General features: G+C 36.1%; 1 protein-coding gene across 6 annotated transcripts in view; it reads left to right on the top strand.

The window, feature by feature from the left end:
* The window catches only part of LOC102532259 (ankyrin repeat domain-containing protein 26-like), an 89,073-nt gene that overhangs the window by 48,945 nt on the left and 18,081 nt on the right, over positions 1-22,047 (top strand). For all 6 annotated transcript variants that reach the window (XM_072944741.1, XM_072944739.1, XM_072944736.1 and 3 more), the window contains 14 exons: positions 718-746; positions 934-1,006; positions 2,717-2,971; positions 4,569-4,642; positions 5,779-6,516; positions 8,601-8,755; positions 9,240-9,410; positions 11,806-11,839; positions 12,126-12,267; positions 14,421-14,631; positions 15,774-15,957; positions 16,804-16,938; positions 18,378-18,890; positions 20,325-20,477. In XM_072944741.1, coding sequence (XP_072800842.1) covers positions 718-746; positions 934-1,006; positions 2,717-2,971; positions 4,569-4,642; positions 5,779-6,516; positions 8,601-8,755; positions 9,240-9,410; positions 11,806-11,839; positions 12,126-12,267; positions 14,421-14,631; positions 15,774-15,957; positions 16,804-16,938; positions 18,378-18,890; positions 20,325-20,477 — 2,867 coding nt within the window. The remainder of the gene's footprint in view (positions 1-717; positions 747-933; positions 1,007-2,716; positions 2,972-4,568; positions 4,643-5,778; positions 6,517-8,600; positions 8,756-9,239; positions 9,411-11,805; positions 11,840-12,125; positions 12,268-14,420; positions 14,632-15,773; positions 15,958-16,803; positions 16,939-18,377; positions 18,891-20,324; positions 20,478-22,047) is intronic.

Genomic DNA, 22,047 nt, shown 5'->3' with positions numbered 1-22,047 from the left:
TTTTGATTAATAGATTTCAATATTGAAAACTCAGTATACATTCTTTCTTGCATGAGTGGATCAAGAAACTTTGATGGCTAGAGAATCCAAGAAATGTAGGCATACCAACAGCCCATGTGGGTATGGGAAAAAATATTTTTATGAACTAGAATTCTACAAGTGTGTATCCAAGCTGATCAACTCGTAACACTTTCTCTGATGAGAAGTGAATATCACATTCAGATGAACTGCCATCACAACTGTGGACTTCCTAAATCACAGGACAGATTGAAGAGCATGATAAATACTTGTAGTCTAATGGTGTCACATTAAAGACGCGCTGTTGCATTTTACCGTCAGCTTTCACATTTGTCTTCTTGGAGCCGTGACTTGTTCCTCTGACTGGAGATCGCTTTTCTCCTCCTCAGGCAGCATGTTCACATTGGTATACGTGCACGTTTCTATTTTATAAAGTCATTTGAAACATAATCGTACTTTCGAGATCTTAACTGCATGTTTTGTTAAACCTACATTCCTGTTCTTTATTGAGTATCTGTAACGGATTCATATTTCTGTCTTGCTGCTGTCCTAACTGCCCCTGAAAAACAAAACACTGAAACCTAACGTGTTCATTTCCAAAGCAAGCATGAGGATTGTGTTCAGTACTAACTCTGCGTGAATGGATAGTTGGCTTTCATGTTTGCATATAATTGATTATGTGTCCCTTTTGGCTTTTAGATTCTTCTGAAAAATATCCTCACTTGAAGGTAAAAACTTTTATACTTTTATCTTGAATTTTTTTTTTTTTAATGAGGGTACTGGGAATTTAGCCTAGGACCTCATGCACTGCTAAGCAGGCACTCTAGCACTGAGCTAGACCCTCCCCCCTTGAATTATTACTATAGGTTGTATCAAATGTACATTATTAATCGGTTTGTTTCAAAAACCATTCAGCCTGCAGTTGGAGTGAAAGATTCTGTTCCTAATAATACAAGAGAAATGAAGACTTTACAAACATTCAAATCAGGTAAATTTTGCAATACAAATTTCACTTTGAAAAGAAGTACATTCTTCTTATTCATAATTCCTTTTATTTCTTCAAATTTAATTGAAAGATGATATAAATTGAAAGATGTTATTATTGATATCCATGTTTGAAAAATACATATAAGCATAAGAAATAGGTTTTTAAAATGTCAGCTTTGACTCGGATGTTTCTGTTGATGCTGGGAGACACTAAAGTGCTCAACTTGGAGTCCCTATACTTCTCAGGGATTCTGAGAGATTGATTATTAGGTTCTAAGATTTTTCCAGAGTTTTAAAATGCTTAATTGAATCCTGACCTTTACGTAAGGGTCAAGCTTCACTTGCTAACGTGTCAGTCATATTTCACTTTAATTAGTTCATCTAGTGCTATCACATTGATGATATTTATTTCTGTATTTATTTATTAATGGAGGTCCTAGGGATTGAACCCAGAACCTTGTGCATGCTAAGCATGTGCTCTACCACTGAGCTATTTCCCTAGCCCAAAGATCTTATGTCAACTGGATGTTTTGATTAGCAGTGTGTGTGTGTGTATGTGGTGTGTTTGATTATTAAAAATGATGGAAGTAATTAGTCCTACCTTAATATTTGGTAGACACAATCTTTTAAAACAATAATTCTAGAAGTTTTGGCGTTTAGGATATTTTTTATAGTATTAAAAATTATTGAGAATTCTGAAGAACTTTTAAGTGGGTTGTATCTACTGATGTTCAGTATATTAGTAAAAGTGAAAGATTTTAAAAACAAGCACACACACACATTCCATTAGCCATTAGAGCTGTGATGTTATCACATGTCATGTATCTGGAAACCTCCACTGCACACTTAACAGAGAATGAGAATGAAAATAGCATTCAGTATTATTGTGAAAATAGTTTTGAACTCCTGGACTCCCTAGATGGAGGGAACTTGGGGCTTCAGGGCTTCTCAGATGACACTTGAGAACTGCGGTTTTAAACAGAGTTCATGGATGTGAAATAAGTGGGCTTTAAAAGTTCACTTCTACATTTCCTGCCTTTTTTTCTTTAACTTGTGTTAAAAAGTTTGAAGCTGACAACTTAATTCTTTTTTAAAAAAGGAAAACATTTTTTGTTACATATTTCCTGTCTCGTGGCACTCTGTACTCTTTGGACCTAGTTTGTACCTAGATTTATATGGAGAAAATTAGTCACTCAAGGCTATCCTTCCTTATATAAATTTATGATGTTTATCCACGACTTAAGGTAAGAATTCTGAAGATATTGGTACATTGAGGAAAGACTGTCTCATTGTAATGTAAGTAGTACCATTCAGTGAAAGTTTTCTTAAAGCCCGTGTCTCTAGGACACAATACTGTCATGCATATTTAAATGTCCAGTAAATGGCTGGTTAGACATACATTTTGTTAATGAAAAAATTCACATGTTGAAGAAATAATAATTACTCATAAAGCTCTTACGGAATATTGACTGTTTTATAGAGAGTGATGAGTGAATCCAAATAAGTAATACTAGAAAATTAAAAGTAGAAAGAGAGACAGTGGTTCCCTATGTGAACAGCAATGGCATGTAAAGTACAACCAGCTGGGAAGGAGCAGCGTGTTTGTGGGGAGAGGAGGACGTGGAGCTGCTGCTCTGGGAAGAGAATCCGTACAGGTTATTCAAGTTTGTATTGTTTTTCACATTCTAATAAGTGGAAACTTTGTTTTCAGATCCTTCAGACTGGGATTCTACTAGTTTGAGCCCCAATAATGCGGCTGGTCAAAGAGCCAAGCTTTTGAAAGTTGATCAATGTCCGTTGGTATCACAGTCAGTGACCACAAACCAGTCAGCACCCACAGAACTGAGGCAGACGGCCCTAGTAGGTAAAAAACAGATGAATATTGGAGCCATGTTTCTGTCAGAAAATGCAGCGCTCCGTGGCCTGCGTCAATCACAGCTGCCAGAGAACAGAAGCAGCAAAGAAGGTAATAAAGCAGCATAGAGAGCTAGCCATAGTCTACCTGTGCGTGGCTTCACCATACTCCGACTTCGCAGAAATCACTTTGTGGCAGGATCTCCTTTGTGTTTACTCCTTTTATGCAACCTGCAACCAGACAAGACCTTTTAGCATGACATTTACATTCATCCTCTGACCAAAGCAGCATATTAAGTAGCAAAGAGGATTAGGAGAAAGTAAGTTCGTTCAGACTAGTATTTAGCTCACTCCTGGGAGTGGGTAGGAGGATGATGTCTAGAGCTTTGTGACTAGTTGGGAAACCTAGATGGACATCCAAAGATTCCCTTCAGAAAATGTGGTTTCTTAGCTTTATTTTTATCTAGCTCTGAATTTGTATGTGTTAGTTATAGCTATATTCGGTGTAACTGAAAAAGCACCTCTGCAACTAAATATCAAAATATTTCTAGTATATTCTCTGCCTTTGTGTATTTTAGAAATGGCTTTCCCAGCAGTAGTGGCAGTCATTGGGAATTTGCTCCACAGGACCTCCTTCTTAACCGTGTCCACATAGTATATCAGCTTGTTTTATTATTTTTAATGGATTGATTGGTCGAAAAGGGTATTGGTCTTAAGGAGTGCTTTAGCACTTAAAAATAATATATGGAATATCAATTCTAATTCTTCTAGGATACTCAGTCTGTTGATTAACCACATCTAACTTGTGTTCTACTTTACATACCAATTAATTTAGTGCCTTAATCAGTGATAGGATCAGAGCTGTAGTAATAAATCATACAATATTTTTTCTGCTTTTGTTTTATCTTTTCTTTCCTTACCTGTAGAATTAATGTCATGTTTACAAAAAATTCTCAGTTACCTCCTATAGTAGTGACTGCAAGCTCTAAACTCAGTTTTTCTAATAAATAAAGACTGTTTATACAAAGATACTTGTAAGTTTGTCCTCCACAGCATAGGAGCAAAGAGGATAGACATGTAAAGAAATAGTTTACAGTTCAGCTGATGAAGACACACTAGAAAAAGCTGTGAGAGGTACCAAGGTAGCTCCGAGGTAGGAGATCCCTGTGTCTCTGTGGAAAGATGGCTGCAATCAAGGAGGACTTCACAGAGCAGCTGAGTCTTCAAAGAGGAAAAGGAACTTGTCAGAACAATAGAGGGAAACATTTCAGGTTAAGGAAAGATAAAAGCATAAAAAGTAACAGTAATTTTGGAAACCATGAATAACATTGCTCTTGAAGCTTGGTATGTTGTTAAAAAGGTACTGTTAGGAGGTAGAGAATAGAGTCTATTGTGACTGTATGTATATTTCTACTGTATTTTTAAATGTTGTTTTATTTCTCTTTGTTTCGTTCATGTCTGGTGAATCAATTTGTGAATGAAACTTTGAGATGTTTGTATGCCTTTATCTGGTAAAATCTAGTATTTCCCAAATAGTTTGTTGAAGTTTTAGATAATTAGGAGTATTTCTTAAAGAAGTAAATATCCAGCTAAAGATTAAGCTTAATTTAAACTGTTAATTGATGAAATGTTTTTTATGTTTTTATAATGATGCCTTTTATCTAGCTGTTCTAAGTAGTGAATTTTAACTAAGCATATTCATTTTTCAGCAGAACTAGACTTACAAAGGACATGTGAGGAAGAGCAAGAAAGACTTGATGGAAGTGAAAATAAGCACTCACAGGTATGTAAAGGTGTAAATTTAAATTTCTGGTTTATATTGTTTTCTGTGCTTTAATAACACAGTTATTCAAATTGAAAAGAAATTGCCTTTCAAACTAGACTTTTAGAGTCAATAAATAATTATTTAATAGTTTTTAATAGCATTTTATCTAGTTACAAAACTTAAAGTAAGTTAGAATCTATAATTATAATTCAACTTTATCTTTGGAATTGAGGCAAAAAATCTTCCTGAATATTGTTTACTTCTTCCATTTTTATAGCTTTCTCACATGATAAAGAAGGTGATATCAAATATTAAGTCATGTGATTAAGCAGTTGAAGTTGTAAATAATATCACAGTGATGGCCACCGAGTTAGTTTCATGTAAGGAACAGTCATTCCCAGTGGTCCAAAATTTGCAGTTTCAAATTGCAAGTCATTAATGCCAAGATGAAAGATTTCTTCTGTCTTGTGATCTCTATGTAATCGATTTCAGAATCTACAATCACGGAGAGAATAGGTGTCATAGAGTCAACCCAGCTGCCTAGGAAGAGAATCAAACCTTCCAGGATTAGACCTTTGCTGTTAGGGAACAAACAAAAATGTTCTAAATTATTTCATTTCAGGGTAGGAAATCAGTAAGTATTATTAAAAATTCATTTATTCACTCTCACTAGTGAATGTTAGAGTATAATATAACTTGGATGCAGAGAATACATATTGAGTAGATCACTATCATAGTATATCATTTGCACTTAAACTCAGGAATTTGTTCCTCTGATGTTAGTTGATTTTGGCACCTAATAATTTGCAGTTTGCTTATTCTCCAGTTATTAGTCCTTTAAAAAAAGTCTTTACATGCACTGGAGGGGCTCACTATTTCAGGTATGTGAGGTGAAATATTTTTTAGTGAGGAAATCTTTGTAATGTTAAGAATCTAATCTTCTCTTATTCTTGGTAGATTTGACATGTATGAATTGTTTAGTTGAAACAAACAGTGACAAAGTTAGGTTTCTGAGTTCCTGTTTTTCTCCTATTTGAAGGCTAAGGCAAGTTATGTTTCACGTCTTAGTTTGTGAGTAGCCAAACATAGATTAAGAAGTTTGTTAAATTTTAGTTAGTGTTTTATTTTTCTTTATCGATACTTGACTACTAAAGGATACATGTGTTTTACGAGCACGTACTGTGAAAGAAAAGAAATCTGAAGGTCAAATCAAGCGGATTAATCTTTCACTTGTGCATCTGCAAAAAACGCCTAGAGAACCAGAAGTGAATAAGGAACATGACAGAAAGGACATACCTGTATCTTCAAAACATTCTTGTGTGAAGAAGCACGAGGACATGTGGGTCAAACAAGGCAAATTAGACTGGAAAAATAATTCCGAATTTATCACAAAGAAGTCAAATCAGAAAATCAGTAAAATCCATGAAGAATGCAAAATTACTTGTCATCGTAAGGTGGAGTCACTACATGACAGCTCGGAACTACATGGTGACTTAAAGGAACTACCTCCCAGTGTGACAGATAATATATTTGATTGTGAGGAAAAAGATGCACCTGGAGCCTCTGTCTCTGTAGGATCCCAGGCATTCTCTGAACACAAAGAGCCCAGTCTTGAAAATGTTTTTCCATCTTATTCCAAGTCTGAGTCAACAGAGTATCGTTGCCAGTCATCTTCAAAACTTTATTTAAATGAAAATAAGTTAGATGAACATGACAAACCAGGCACTGAACATGTTTTTAACAAAAATGAGGAGAGTTTTTATAATAGAGAAAATGAAGTAAGGAACCGAGTTCCATTTACAGGGAATGAAGACCAAGAACTTGATACAAAAAGAATACAAAAAAGGAACCAAAATACTCACTGGAAATCAGACATTGGACGTGCACCTCAGGTAAGTGACCCAAAAAGCCTTTTTGGTTGGTGGCTTGCCCGCTCCAGTGAGATGAAACACATGATTCAAATAAAAAGTCACGATATGTCTGCTGTTTCAAATACTTACAAGAAAACCAAACCAATGCAAGACCAGCTCCAGAAGCCATTGCTTGCAGATAACTGCGGTGCTAGTAACTCTAAAATCATGGACCCTGAATTAGGAAACGTGAGTTCTTCTCCATCAAATGGTAACAGAACATCCACAGTATGCCTAAAAGAGTTACACCAAGATATGCAAAGGTTTAACAATGAGGTAGGCATGTTACAAGTAGAATTCCTGGCTTTGGAAAAAGAAAATTCAGCTTCAAAAAGAGGTAGAGGTTCCTTTGCTGCTACTCTGTTTTTTCCCTCTTTATCAATAATCTCTACCATTCTGATCCATATTTGATCTGATTTTCCACTTACGTAAATAGCCTATGTATAAAACGGTGTCATCTAAATATGTAATCGTGTAGAAACAGACTATTTCTGCCATCTAAATAACAGGAACTCAGGGAAGTATTTTCCTGGGTTTTGTTCCTTAATCGACCTAAGTCTCTGTGCCAGTCTTTGGTATGAAGTGGGAAAGTAATTCAGCTGTGTGCCACGTGACCTTCTGAGCCGGAATAAACGCGAGTGAAATAGCTTAGGAAACATAATAAGCTCAAGGGTTTTGGTTTTTTTTGTTTTAATCTATTGGCTTAAATGTAAGTTGCACTTCCATAGAATGGGAAGGAAACAGTGACTGAGAGAAGGGATATAAGCACACGCTCTCACTAAACTGATGCGCGTATTGTGCGTTAGTGAGTGCAGGCTTCTCTGTTTTACTGATCTCTGGACACTCAGAATTCCATCATGGCCACTTTGAGATATTCTTAAGAATACACGTGCTTGCACATACTCTTGAATCACCACTTCCGGGTGTTTCTGTTGAGACAGACACTTACATTATATTATTTAATAAAACGTAGTAAGTTTTGACATGTGTGATTCTATCATATAGGTAGTATGAACCCTCAGCAAAAAAAATTCAGTATTTATCTCCAAAGGAGAAAACTTGAGTTTTGAGATGCACTGGATGATTTTTTTTAGTTCTAGTAATAGATTTTTAAAATGTGTGTGTTCTTTTGTGTGAGGTGCAAAGAGTGTTTAAAGATGGAAATCTGAAGATGTTCTCCTTTAATAGAAGAAGGAGTTGAGCCTTGCCCCCAACTTTGCCAAAGTCACACTTTTAACTTACCCGATCAATTTGATGAATTTATTTGGTAGCTTATTAGATTCAGTGTTACAGAATTGTATCATCTCTTTTGACACCGTAAAATGCTGGGGAATACTGCTTTAGGGAATTTGGACAAATGACTTAACCTTTCTTGGTTGTGTTCCCGTTTTCAGTAAACAGTGGGGCTAAGGTAGATCACTCATTACTCCTATGCCGTCTAGCTACAAAATGGGCATGGTTATTGAATGTGAAATTGGGAAGCAGCATTCCTTCTGCAGAATTCCACACTAACTGGCAATTCATCAGTTTCACTCTGCTCCTTTCGGTAAACTTGGGTTTATATGTTTTATTAAACACCACTTTTTTGATACCCCAGGATCCAAATGAAACAAGAATTATAAAAAGTAGGAGGGAAAGGATAGCTTTAGCACAGCAAGAAGAATGTTTCCTTTCTGTTACTGAAGCACCAAGGTGTGACATCTTCTAAATCTGGCTGTTTAATACAAAATCTTGGTGGTAAAGACAGAAGAGGACAAATTTTATGCCTTTGTCTTTCTTTTTCTCTGTCTCTGCCATTCACATGGGGAAGAGTGGATGTAAGAGCACAGCATTCAGAAAGTCCTTTTTGAAATTTTGGAAATTCTGTTTCTTTTCCTCAAACAGAAAGAAGCAGAATTTACAAACATTCCAATGACTTGAAATGATAAAAATTAAAATAAGCACAAAAATATTTTAATCAATTGAAATCAGGGCAAACTCTGAGTCAAATGATAAAGTGAATGATTAACAAAGTCTTTATAATGAATACAGTAATAATTACCCTTCGTATCAAACTTTCCCTGAAGGTTGAAGTAGAAGAGAACAGAAGCAAAAGTGGTGAACTGAAAGGATCAGAAACCATATGTGATGGCAGTTATCATGAAGGATTAACTCAGCAGAGGAAGAGGGGAAAAACTGATGACCAGCAGTTTCCTGCTCTGCAGAAAGGAGATTCTGATAGGTAAGCCTATATCAGTGTTCAGCAGTAGGTAATTATTACTTTCCTAGATATTGTTCAGAATTTCTTCCCAGACTCATCTCTCTACTTGCTTCCATATATTTGATACTCTTCCTTCTAGGTTCCTAGGACACACCTAAATGCCATGTGCCTAATCTTTGTGCTCACATTCTAATCTCTTAAGTAGAATAATTTCCTCCTGTCTCTTTTGCTCATGACTTCCTGTCCATTTCCCCTCTTCCGTAAAGCCTTCCTCATGCTCACTTTACTTTCGTATGTCAGCTCTTGCATATCACATTGTATCATAATTGTATATCTGTCTTTGAAGCAGGGATTTGTGTTTCCTTGCATATGGTTGGCCCTTGTTAACCACTTTGTGAGTTAATAAATGATTGAAGATGGGTAAGAGTTGGAATTTTGCAAAAATTGTTTTTTTTTACCAGTAGAATTTTTTTTTAAATTGGCTTTTTTATGGATTGTTTTAAAGTAGGTGTCCTGGCTTGCATATGAAGGGAGTAAAGAAGAATGAAAGTGGAAAACGGACATTAAAAGCATCTGTGACTTCACGTGTATTTGCAAAGACCACCTCACTGGCTGGTGGTCTCCTACACGTGAATGACAACAGCAGTTTAAGTGAAGGAGATCAAGGTTGTGGCAGGTAAAACATACAAATTCTTTATTTCTAGCTGAAGACGTATTAGCAGTGATTACCTTCTCTGGAAATAGAACAGCAACATATAGTGCAAAGGCGAAGGCAAGAGAATTCTCAACTGTGTTGGAGGAACACTGCCGAAAGGCTAAGATGAGGACAAGTGCCTTTGACCTTAAGTAGTTTCAATAATACGTCCCCATGGAAGCCGGGCTGCAGTGAATCAGTGTGAACAGCCCCTCAGAGGACATTCCCTGGGGAGGCAGGAGAGGACTGGGTGATAACTGATGGGAAACGTGGGGCTCGTGGGGGTTCCCTTTCTTTGTTTAATGATGAGATGATAGTTTGTAGAGGATGTCTCTATGCTGTTGGATGCGATTCCATAGAAGACGTGTTTTTCAATTTAACTTTGTTTGGATTTCTGATATTAAAAAGTGTATTGATTGTAGTATGTTATCTTTAAAATATTGTAGTAAACTATTCATGTATGGTATTGTTGTAAGGGCTTATTCATTAGTTCTGAAGCGTAATATTCTTACACAATTGAATATGCAGATAATGACTTTAAAGTTACACCATTGTCCATAGGTTTTTTAAAAATTGTATACTCATAATAACTATACAAACACTTAGGCCATACTGAATAGGGTTTAATCATTCCTTGATGAGTCTAGATTTTATAGTGTCCTTGAAAGTATCATCACCAGTGGCTATGGTTTTGTATGCTATTGCAAAATACCAGATTACATTAACTTAATATTTGTTTAGATTCTAGGAAGAAGGGGAAGATTTTGTCTATATACAATAGAATAATAAGCTATTAACAATCTATCACAGATGATTACTTTTGGATTACTAAGTTCTAAATTAAAAAAGCCATCATGCTCCATAAGGACCTATGAAATGCATGAACAAACAGCTGAATGGATAATGAATGCCCGCTGATTAATGTCTTTAGCGAAAGCAAATCTTTATTAAAAGTAGATTTCCAGTATTGCCTAGGTCTAAAGTCTTTTTATTTTTAAAAAACAGGTGTTAAGATTCAAAAAGTATTATTATTTTAACTTTTTTTTTATTGAGTCATAGTCGTTTTGCAATGTTGTGTCAAGTTCCAGTGTAGAGCACAATTTTTCAGTTATACATGAACATACATATATTCATTGTCATATTTTTTTTTTTTGCTGTGAGCTACCGTAAGATCTTACATATATTTCCCTGTGCTGTATAGTATGATCTTCTTGTTTATCTATTCTACATTTTGAAATCCCAGTCTGTCTCTTCCCACCCTCCTCCCCCTTGGCAACCACAAGTTTGTATTCTATGTCTATAAGTCTGTTTCTGTTTTGTATTTATGCTTTGTTTTTTTGTTTTCGTTTTTGTTTTTGTTTTTTAGATTCCACATATGAGTGATCTCATATGGTTTTTTCTTTCTCTTTGTGGCTTACTTCACTTAGAATGGCATTCTCCAGGAGCATCCATGTTGCTGCAAATGGCGTTATGTTGTCAGTTTTTATGGCTGAATAGTATTCCATTGTATAAATACACCTACCACCTCTTCTTTATACAGTCATCTGTTGATGGACATTTAGGCTGTTTCCATGTCTTGGCTATTGTAAATAGTGCTGCTATGAACATTGGGGTGCAGGTGTCATTTTGAAGTAGGGTTCCTTCTGGACATATGCCCCAGAAATTATTACTTATAATTATACCTAGACATAGAATAATAATAGAGATTCATTTACTACATTAGTTAAAAATACTTAAAAATAAATATTATTTTCTTAGCGTACTGTGAAATGCAAGTATTGAAGCCAGATTGCCTGGGTTGGAATTCTGGGCAGACATAGAGGCTTCGACAAATGACTTATCCTTTCTGTGCCTCATTTTCTTCCTGGGTAAAGTACCTGATGTATTACCTACCTCCCAGGATTGTTGTGAGGATTAAAATGTCTTTAAGACATGTAAAGTGCTGGTAATGCACAGCAGTTGCACACTAAGTTCTCAAAAAAGCTGATGTCATGGTTATGAGAAAAGGGTTTCTTTCATATAAGGACTTAAGTAATACATTCCAAATAGGTTTTATTGCCATAAAAGCTAGTTTTTATTGAAAAAGACAACAAGAAAATCCTGGTACATTTTTTCCTATCAAATAATACAAGTAATTTTATGTTCTTCCTTTTCCTTTCCTTGTCTGCTTGATTTAAATTTAATACTTTGTTAATAATATAATTGATATGCTTTCTTTGTCCTTTAATGTTACTGTTTCCATTTTTTGTTTACTCCGTTTTATTGAAAATTAATTATCAACGCAAAGATTTTATATAAAAAATAATAGGTTTATATACGTCTTGTATCTTCAGTATTTAGTATTTGGCTTAAATGAATTGCTTGTTTCTTTTTTCAGGTCTTCAAAGAAAATGTCTACTAAAAAGGACAAGGTATAGTTAAATATTAATCATAAAAATATTTACTTAGTAAGAAAAATTTATAAGAGTGGGAAAACATCAAATCCTCCTTTGTTGTAGAGACGTTTACTTAAAAATAATTTAGAAACATTATTGACAAAGTTAGCCTTTTGACAAAAATCAGTTCTTTCGAGAAGTGTCTTTTTTTTTTTTTTTTTTTTTTGCTCGCTTAAAAAGGTGGATATTTATCACCTCGGTACACTGAGCATATTTTATAACTATGTTGGAGACAGTGTGAAATAGCATTATTTATTTGTAGGTCAAAGAGCGGCTTAATTCTGTGGATGACCTCCATGACTTAACTCTGGCACCGGAAACAGCTTCTGAGGATCCCAAGTCGCTTTACCCTAACTGTAAGAATACCCTGAGGCTAATCGAACAAATTGGCCCGGAGAGTAAAGGTAGGACCCCCGTATGACTACACAGCCTTTTTAAGTTATCTGGCGGTAACCTGTGCACACCTAGTACTGCCCCAGGGAGCACGGATATGTTACAGTCCGCTGCGTCTCAGAAACGTGCTCTGTGTTAAAGCAGAAGCAGACGTGTTGTGCGCTGCCAGCCAGGGGCTGTGACCGTTCCCACCCCCTGTGCTTTCTGTTGACTCTGCTGCTCCTACGCCTTCACCCAAGGTCAAGGTATCACTACTTCCCTCCTAGAACGCTGAAATCACCTCAGGACTTTCTTCTCCGCCGTTCTACCTCCTGGAACCTTGGTCTACACCACAAGCATGATTACTAGATAGTTTTTAAAATTCAGGTCTTTGTTACCTCCTTGCCTAAAATCCAGCTCCTGCTTCTCGTAGCTCCATGGTTAAAGGCCACAGTCCTCTGGCTTCATTTTGTTTCCTTTTATTACTCTTCTTTCCACATGAATTTTAGAATCATCTTGTCAATGTAAAAAAAAAGCTGCTAATGTCCTGGAAATGAGATGTAGATTATGTTGAATCTGGAGATTAATTTGGGGAGGATTGACTTTTTAACAAAATGGAATTTTTAACCCCAAACAAAGTTCATTTCTCCATTTATATAGGTCTCCCTTGATTTTCTCAGTAATATTTTAAGAGTTTTTAGTGTCTGGGTCTTTCCATCTTTTATGTTTACCTGTATTTCTTATTTTTCAGTGCAGTTGTAAATAGTGTATTTTTATTTATTTGTCTATTTGTTTCAAAATACTATATTTTAAATTTTAGTTTCTGATGATAGAAATATAGCTGACTTCTGTATACTGACTCTGTGCCCTCCAACCTGGCTGAACACATTTATTAGTTCTAGTAGCCTTTTTATGGATTCTCTCAGATTTTCTATGTAACCAAAGGTGGTCAAGATTTTTCTTCTTTAAACTACTGTCTTACTAAAGATAGTTCACATTTAAGACTTGCAGCCAATAAATACATTCTCTGTCACAGCTAATCAGCTCTGTCACTGTTGCAACAAGAGTAGCCATAGACAGTGCACAAGTTAATGGGCGTGGCTGTATTTCAGTAACACTTTATTTACCAAAGCAAGCAACCCAGCCCACAGGTTGGAGTTAGCTGACTCGCACCATGTAATCATATTCCGCGCTGATTAGCAGACAGTTTTACCTCTTCATTTCCCATCTAGATGTCTTTTGTTCCTTTATTTTGCCTGATTGCACTGGCTCCAGTACAGTGCTGAATAGAAGGAGTAAGAGAAGCCATTCCTGTCCGGTTCCTCACCTTCTGGGAAAAGCGTTCCGTTTTTCACCATTGCGTATGGTGTTAGCTGTAGGGTTAGCATGGACCTTTGTCATAGTGAAGACGTTCCCTTGGTTCCTAGTTTGCTGGAAGTTTTTATCAGGAATAGATGTTGAGGTTTGGCAAGTGCCTCTTTTTATCCGCTGACACGATCATATGGTTTCTTTTTTAGTTAATATGATGAATAACATTGATTTTTACGTGTTAACACAGCCCTGCATTCTTGGAATACACCTCACTTGGCCATGATGAATTATCCTGTATTGTTGGATTTAATTTGCTAATGTTTTGTTTAGAATTTTTACTTCCATTTTCATAACATTAGTTTTCTTTCTTGTAGTACCTTTGTCTGGTTTTGGATTCAGGGTAATGTTGGTTTTATAGAATGAGGACATAGTTCTTCCTCTTCGTTTTTCAAGGAGAATTTGTGTGGAATTGGTATTAAATTTTCGTAAAACATTTGGTAGAATTCAGCAGTGTAACCATTGGGACTGGAATTTTCTTTGTCGTAAGGTCTTTAAATAGGACTTTTGTTTTGGTTTTTAAGATATAGGGCTTTTTAGCTTATTTGTTCTTTCTTAATTGAGCTTTTGTAATTTCTCTCTTTCAAGGAATTTTACCCACTTCATCTGAATTGTCAAGTTTACTTGCATAATGTTCATAATATTACTTTGTCATTCTTTTAATATCTGCAGAGCTTAGAAGAATGTTTTCCACGTCATAGATGCTCAATATCCATTTGTTCAATGTGTGGATGAGTGAATGTGAAAATGCACAGTCCTTTATACACAAAAATTATTCATATATTTTGTTTCTATTTTTGTTTTCTTCCTAATGCAGATTCTGATAGGTTATTGAAAATTGAGGATCCAGTTCATTCATTCAGATCAATAGAACTGAAAGAATCTGACTGTGCACTACTTCGAGGAGAAATAAAAAAAAAGGAAAATAAGGTGAACTGGCTACAGACAGAGCTGTTGAAAACAAGAGAAGCAGAATCACAGTTAAAACTTCAAAATGTGAAGTGGGAACAAGAGCTCTGCAGCATGAGGTACTGAATTTCTTGATTTTAAAGAAGTATTTGAACTCCTTATATTTACTTTAATACTGTAGGTATGTAGGAGAAGTCTTACAATTGCTAACTTACCTTTTGGGATTTTACAGGGGAGAAAATTTCATTAATATTGTGGAATATGAGACTGTTGGAAATAACACAGCTATATATATCTCCTCATTCTATGTTTCTTTAAAAAAAGACCTTTGATCCTTATCTCTCAATTGTCCTCCAGAAAGTTTATATTACTTTACATTCCCACTTGCAGAATTATGAAGTGACCATTTTTCTCAAGGCAGAAACTTTAAAAAAAATTCATGCAGTTTGATTCTTAACATATGAATGGATGGACTAAAAAGTAAAATGGAAAGTGATTACTGGTTAGTTTCTTCAGCATCTCTCTCATGCAGAGATAAGATCAGTTCAAAGGTCTATGCTGAAAGCACGGATTACTCTTTATTTCTTACTTACTATGGATCCTGCCTTGTACCAAAAGGGATTTAAAAATGATTTACTACATAAGTAATATTCAACAAGGTAAGTTCAAAGTGTTGCAAAAGAAGAAACATAAAGTGTAGGGCATCAGCTAGTAGACTCCCCAGCCTCGCCTTGGATTATGCTAATTAGCAGATCTGTGTTCTGGAAAAGACTTCCGCGGATGTTACCTTTCGCTGGAGATCATGTAGGAGTCCCTGTAATAGCTCATGAAGTTGAAATTTTGTCTCTCATGAACTTATAAACTTGTTTCTAAATAGCAACTTCTCTTTTAACTAGTAACTAAATTCTCTGTCCTAATGGAGTAATTTGTGACTATGTGGGGAAAAAAGGGTAATTTTCAATTCATACCTTACTGAATAATTGCAAAATTTCTTTCCTACACTATTCACCAGAGTTACTCTTGACTGAAACTCAGTAGCATTATGTCTTTTCATTGCTACTTTTCAAATACATATATAGAGATCTCTCTTTATGAAGAGACTGAAGTGAGGAATTTAAAATGTGAGACTTAGATATGAAAAAAAATTGAGAACATAGAAATTCCATTAGGGTAATAAATCAGCATGTGAGGAACCAGATCATAAAATGAACTTTGTATTTTCTAACAGAATAAATTTTAAGGTAAGCATTTTTCACTGCAGATTCACATCAAAACAAGAAACAAAGAAGAAGAAAAATGCTTATATATTATATGGTAAAACTAAAGATGATTTAAAAAGAAAAGAGAAAGAATACGATGAGCAAGTTTCCGCGAACCAACAACTTGAAAGCACTGCCCGAGCACTAGAATGCAAACTGAAGAGCATAAGGAATAAACCAAATCAGGTAAGTTAGTCTTAGGTGAAAATTTCATATCTCTATCACTGTTTCATCAATATTACTTATTATCTTGTTTTGAATTAATCTATATTTTCATTTAAAACAAATAAAAGTTATCTCATCCTAAATATGAACTATGACATTTAGAGCTTAACTTGCTAATTTCTTGGTGTTCTTGGCATCTAAAGGATGCTCTGTGTCTTTTCTGAATGAAGGAATGGAAGTTAATTTGAGCTTAATCATTATCATAAGGATTGACGGTTTTGGTCCATTCAACAAAGTAACAAGTCTTAATTCAAGTCCATGTGTTAATTTTGGCTTTTTGAAGTTTAAATCCAGGCTAAATTGCCTTGAGACTGTGATGGAACTGGTTAAATGCCTTACAAAGAAATTTTTTTTCACTGGGATTTCAAAATTTGTAGATACTGACAGGCATATGCAGAACAGATAAACAAGACTATACTGTATAGCCCAGGGAAATATATGCAAGCTCTTGTGGTAGCTCACAACAAAAAAAAGTCACAATGAATATATATATGTTCATGTACAACTGAAAAATTGTGCTCTGCACTGGAATTTGACACAGCATTGTAAAATGACTATAACTCAATTTATATAGTGTTAAAAAAACTTTTTCTTTCACGATACTACATCCCTTGTGTTTTTGCTCTGTGATAAGTTTAGCTGTCATATATATTAGAGTTTGAGTTATGTATGTGCATTAAAGATCCCTGTGCTTGAAAAGGCTACTTGCTTTTAACAGTTTTAAAATTTTTTAAAAGATTCCCCTCCTAAGCTTTTTTGATTTTTTTCATGGTATAAAACCCAAAACCTAATGAAATATGTCTCCAGGTTTTAGAAGCGCGAAATGACGCTCAGAGACAACTTTCTCGAGAGCAGAATGCCAGAGTAATACAAGATGAAATCTCGGCCCATCATCTTTCTCAACAAAAGGAGGCAGAAAAGGCTAATAAAATGAATGCTGAGGTATTTTCTTTAGTCATTTTTAAACGTGTGTGTGTGAGTTTGTATATTTACATAGTGTAAAAACCAATACTATAGGTACAGAAAGTATAGAGGGTTTTAAAAGCCTATATATGTAAATATATTTTCTGGGGGTTTCACTTCTGGTCCATTGAATAAAACAATATTTTGAATTCAAATCCACTTGCCGGCAACAGTGACGTAGTGACATTCACAATGGCCTCATCCAAGGAGAGGCTGTTCATATTTTCCCTAAGAATTGATTAACTTTCCATCATCTCAAAACTGTTACTATTAACGGCAGGCATTCTAGTTTCTGGCAGTGATCTCACTCCTTTGATAGACAAATGGAGAGGTTACTTTATCATTTCCACTGATGGTAAGGAGGAAAAAGGCTAGCCAGTTCAGAAACCGAGGTTTGGGTGTCATTCTCCTACGTGTGATAAAAAGTAACGCTCTGCTTCATGTGGTATCCGATTTCAGTACAAGGAGCTCTTGAATATAGTGATAGATATGGCATAATCTATACTTAGTGATGATTTATTGGTCAGTATTTTATTTTTAATAAAACAGTTCACTGTATTTCCCTGCTATGTCACATCCATTGCTGTTATAAACACCATGAAGAAGAAATGAAAATTATTGCAGAAGCAAATAGTCCCCTGATTTTCTAAGAAGAGCTCTGTAAATTTGACCTTCTTTACACTTAGTGTATTCGCCATTAGGGAAATAGAAGGCTTCTCTTGTGTTTATTTGTCCTAGAGAAGTAGTGTTGGTTTGGTGTAAGAGTCAGAGAGTCAGAAGCCCTGGGGAAAACCCTGCAGCTTGCGTGTGTTTTTAACCCTTTATTCCAGAATTGTCACAACTAACTGAGTTAACTGATGTTTGTAGACGTGCTTAGTACAGTGCTTAGATTTATCACTTATCCATAGATGTAATTCTTATGACTCGCTCTAAAAATGTTAGAAAGGGAGAATATTTATGGAATATTCTCAGGAAAAAATTTTTTAGGAAATTTAATCTGTCCAGATATATACAGAGCTAAGGCTTTTACTTTGGGGGTAGCTGTAAAGGTTAGATATCAAATATAATTTTTAAGTGTAGTCAGAGTTATTCATATTTTGTTTTAAGCCTTTTGGGTTTGTTGTATTTCAGAGAAAGAAAGGCCTTCCCAGTTCTAAGCTTGTTAAACATCCTTTAGTGGTTTCTTTTTTACTTTCATGGACTCACTGTCTTTACATTAAATGTTTGAACTTTGGGGGATTTCTGCTTGTTTAAAGTTTGAGATTTGTATCCACCTTAAGTTTTTCCAGTTGGATACCCAGTTATTGCAAACCTTTTGTTGTATAAGAGAGATTAGTCTTTCACTTCAAAGGAAATTATGATATGTCAGTTTATTGTGTACAGTTCAAAGAGTAAGAGATGAGGGGTTTCACTTACAGGACACAATGGATTTTGAGCTGTCTGACCCAAAAAATAACAGCGAGGTGCTTCCTCAGCAACTTCTTGAAGCTGAAAGTCAATTCCGTGGCCAAGAAATTGAGCTCCATCCCAGGAGAGATGCTCTTAGACCAACGACATTGGTAGTAGAATGTGTGCGTAGAGACCGAGGCCAAGCCCAGCGTTCAAACAAGGAAACTGAACCCTTGTCTCAGAGCAAACAAGAGGAAGTCAACAAATACATTGGAAACCAGGCATTCTTGGAGGAGAGAGTATTCGAACTACAAACTGAAAACATGTTGCTCCTACAGCAACTGGATGTTGCTCAAAATGAGGCCAAAAGTAAAGAGACAATACTTAATATCCCAGAGCCGTTTCAGGATCACGTGGGAAAACTTGAGGCCATGAGCAGACGAGTTCTGATGCTGGAGGAAGGAAACAAGGAGTTAATCGATGAATGCCTACATGTAAAAGACAGACTGTATCAGTATGAAACTGACAGAGCAGAAATGGAAGTAAGTACCCAGAAAGGGAACTAACTTTCAGACTTCCTCAAAGAAAGTTCAAAGTAGTATCTGATGAAAGCTAAAGGTTGAAACTAGTGGAACATGAAAAATGTGTGGGCTGTAAATATATACACTGTAAAGCAGCCTAAAAGCATATCTTGTTTCCAGCAAACAAAAGTTGGACCTGAGAGGTGCTTCACTTTGAGTAAAGATGCCGTGTCACCTGCAATTTTAAGAGATTAAGCTATAAGTTGTTGACAGATACAGGCAGGTCTTATAGTGCCCAAATCATTTTAATCTTTCTGTCACCACATTTTAGTATCGTGACGAAGCAGATAAATGAAATGCTCAGACCTAAAATGAGTGTTTTGAAATTAAGATTCAGTTGTGTGAACAAAAAAAGTAAAAGAAGAAAAAAAAGATTCAATTGTGTGGATTACCTTGACAGTCCAATCCAGATTTCCCCGATGAACTGATGTGTAAATGCTGTATCTTGTACTTTTCGTTAGTAGCTTTTCATATATTTTTAGTTGATGTAATTCTGTTTTTATTCATGTCAATTGGAATTAAATTTAGAAATATTTCCATCTCAAATCATGTATTGTTATGACCTCTCCACTCCTTAAAGGCATCTACTTTTCATTCAGTCATAATTTGGGACAATTCATAAATTTTAGCAAAACTGTGTTTGACTTAGTCTCCCCTGTTCTATTTATAATTTACTTTGAATATTTTTTCAAATAATGTGCTCACAATTCTCACTTCAAGGCTCAGTTACTGTCACTTGGATCTAAGTTTGTCCAGTACAGAGGAACTGGAGCGCTCTGTGATGTACGAGTTTGGCACTGGGGTCCCATTTTCAGACTGAGGAGGAGCAGGCAGAGTCCTGAGTGGCAGGAAGGGAGTGAGTGGGGGGGTGGGGGGAGCTGTAGGAGCTGCAGTCCAGGGGGCAGGGGAGGCCAGGTTGTCTCGGGTCCCCAAAGGCTATTGGAATAATCTCGTTTCTACTGTGAGATGGGAGTCTATTGGAAGGATTTAAACACCAGATTGAATATGTGAAGAACTCTGAACTTAAGCCTCTAAGGAGAAAGAGGGAGAATGTTCCACAGTGTGGAACTTACCGCCACCCATCCCACCTACACACCCATTTCTGTTTTGAGACTTCAGTGGGGGTAAAGCTTGGCCATTTCCTGGGAGGGGCAGGGTATGGCTGGTGGAGCAGCATCCATTGTCTTAGTTAACTTACTCTCAGTAAGGCAGGAGGGTCACGCCTTCTGTGTCTTTAACGAAATTCAGTAAACAGGAATGTGTACCTATGAGGAAAAGAAGGTGAACTGATGTCTGTGGGGATAGTTCTCAAAGTCCATGTGTTGGAGTTATATGTTATTAATGTGACTTAATGATAAGGTGACTTAAAAATCAGTAACAGAGTTATCTTTTTAGGCCTGTATGAGACAGCTTCAGCAAGAGCTGACTGACACCCGAAAGAAAGTGTCCATGTTGGAAGCTTCCCTGGAGGTGACAGCACATCATCAGACTAATTCAGAAAATGAGAAACAGGATTCAGAGAGGAAATCACATCAAACTGCGAACCCAGTACGTGTGAAATCTAGCACGTCAGCCGTGAATGTGCAGCGCAGAGTGTTGCAGGACACTAGCTTTTCAGGGACAGCTTTCTTTTGTATCTTCATTATAATTACACTTTTATTATCTTTATGATGTACTTGTTTCTTAAACTTTGACTTTCATTCTGCCATTTATTTATTTTTCTCTTATAATATTTACCCTTAGATAAGTTGAGAATTACACATCTTTCCTCACAGAAGTTAGCTTTTTTTTCCTATTAAACAATATTTTTTAGTGATCTCTCACCACAATGAGGCAAGCTAGATAAAATCAGAGGATAATGTTTTATGGCATGGTCCAGAAAATTGTCATGTCTCTTTACTTTTGTGAATGGATGTAGAATGTGTGTGTATTGATTTCATGGATTTCAGGGTAACTTGTGCAGAAAGGTCATTATACAAACCAGTTGAAGTTAGGCATTGCCTTCATTTTCTCTTCATTTTATGTATGTTGTCAAAGCATGGAGAAGTTCAGATCACGCCTGTACACCCAAAATAGAGAATTAGGAAAATTGTCTAGATCCTGCCTTTGGATTTTTTTCTTAACTTTATGGAGATATAATTCACATATTACAGGGGGGATTGCATAACTCAAGTGGTAGAGTGCATGCTTAGCGTACACAAGGTCCTGGGTTTGATCCCCTGTACCTCCTCTAAAAATAAATAAGTAAAACCTAATTACTTCCCGCCACCAAAAAAAAAAAAAATCACGTATCATATAAGTCACCCATTTAGGATGTATAGTTAGTATCTCCTAGTATATCCAGACATGTGCAGCTGTCATCACAGTCAATTTTAGAACATTCCCATCACCCCAAAAAGAAAGCCTGCACCCCTTGGCCATCACCCCTAGCCCCCATCCCCCTCAGCCCCCGGCAACCACCAGTCTGACTTCTGTCTCTATAGATGTGCCTGTTCTGGGTGTTTCCAATGGATGGAATCACATGCTGTGTGGTCCTTCATGATGAGCTTTTTTCATTTGACAAAACGTCTTCAAGGTTGCTCCATGTTACAGCGCTCGTCAGTATTTCCATTTCTGTTTATTGTCAAACATTACTCGGTTGTGGGGCTAAACTGTTTATCCATCCGTCAGTTGATGGACCTTTGGGTTGCCTCTGATTTTGCCTATTGTTAATAATGCTGCTGTGAACATTCTGTCCAAGTTTTGGTGTAAACATGTTTTCATTTCTTTGGGGAATATACTTAAGAATGGAAATGCTGTGATGTGGGTCATATGGTAACTCTGTTTAACCTTTTGAGGACCTGCCATAGTGTTTTCCAGAGTGGCTGCACCGTTTAACATTTTTATCCAAAGTGTGTAATTCTCCCAATTTCTATGCATCCCTGTCAACACTGGTCATTAGCTCTCCTGGTAGGTGTGAACTGGCATCATTGTGGTTTTGATTTGCATTTTTCTGATGACTGAGAATGTTGGGGATCTTTTCATGTGCTTATCCATTTGTGTATCTTCTTTGAAGACGTGTCTGTTCTGGCTTTTGCCCATTTTAAAATTGGATTATCTTTTTATGATTGAATTGTCA

The sequence above is a fragment of the Vicugna pacos genome, chromosome 20 (assembly GCF_048564905.1).
Source record: "Vicugna pacos chromosome 20, VicPac4, whole genome shotgun sequence".
Lineage (NCBI taxonomy): Eukaryota > Metazoa > Chordata > Mammalia > Artiodactyla > Camelidae > Vicugna > Vicugna pacos.
The sequence above is the reverse complement of the archived record's forward strand: the minus strand, read 5'-3'. Positions and strand labels throughout refer to the sequence as shown.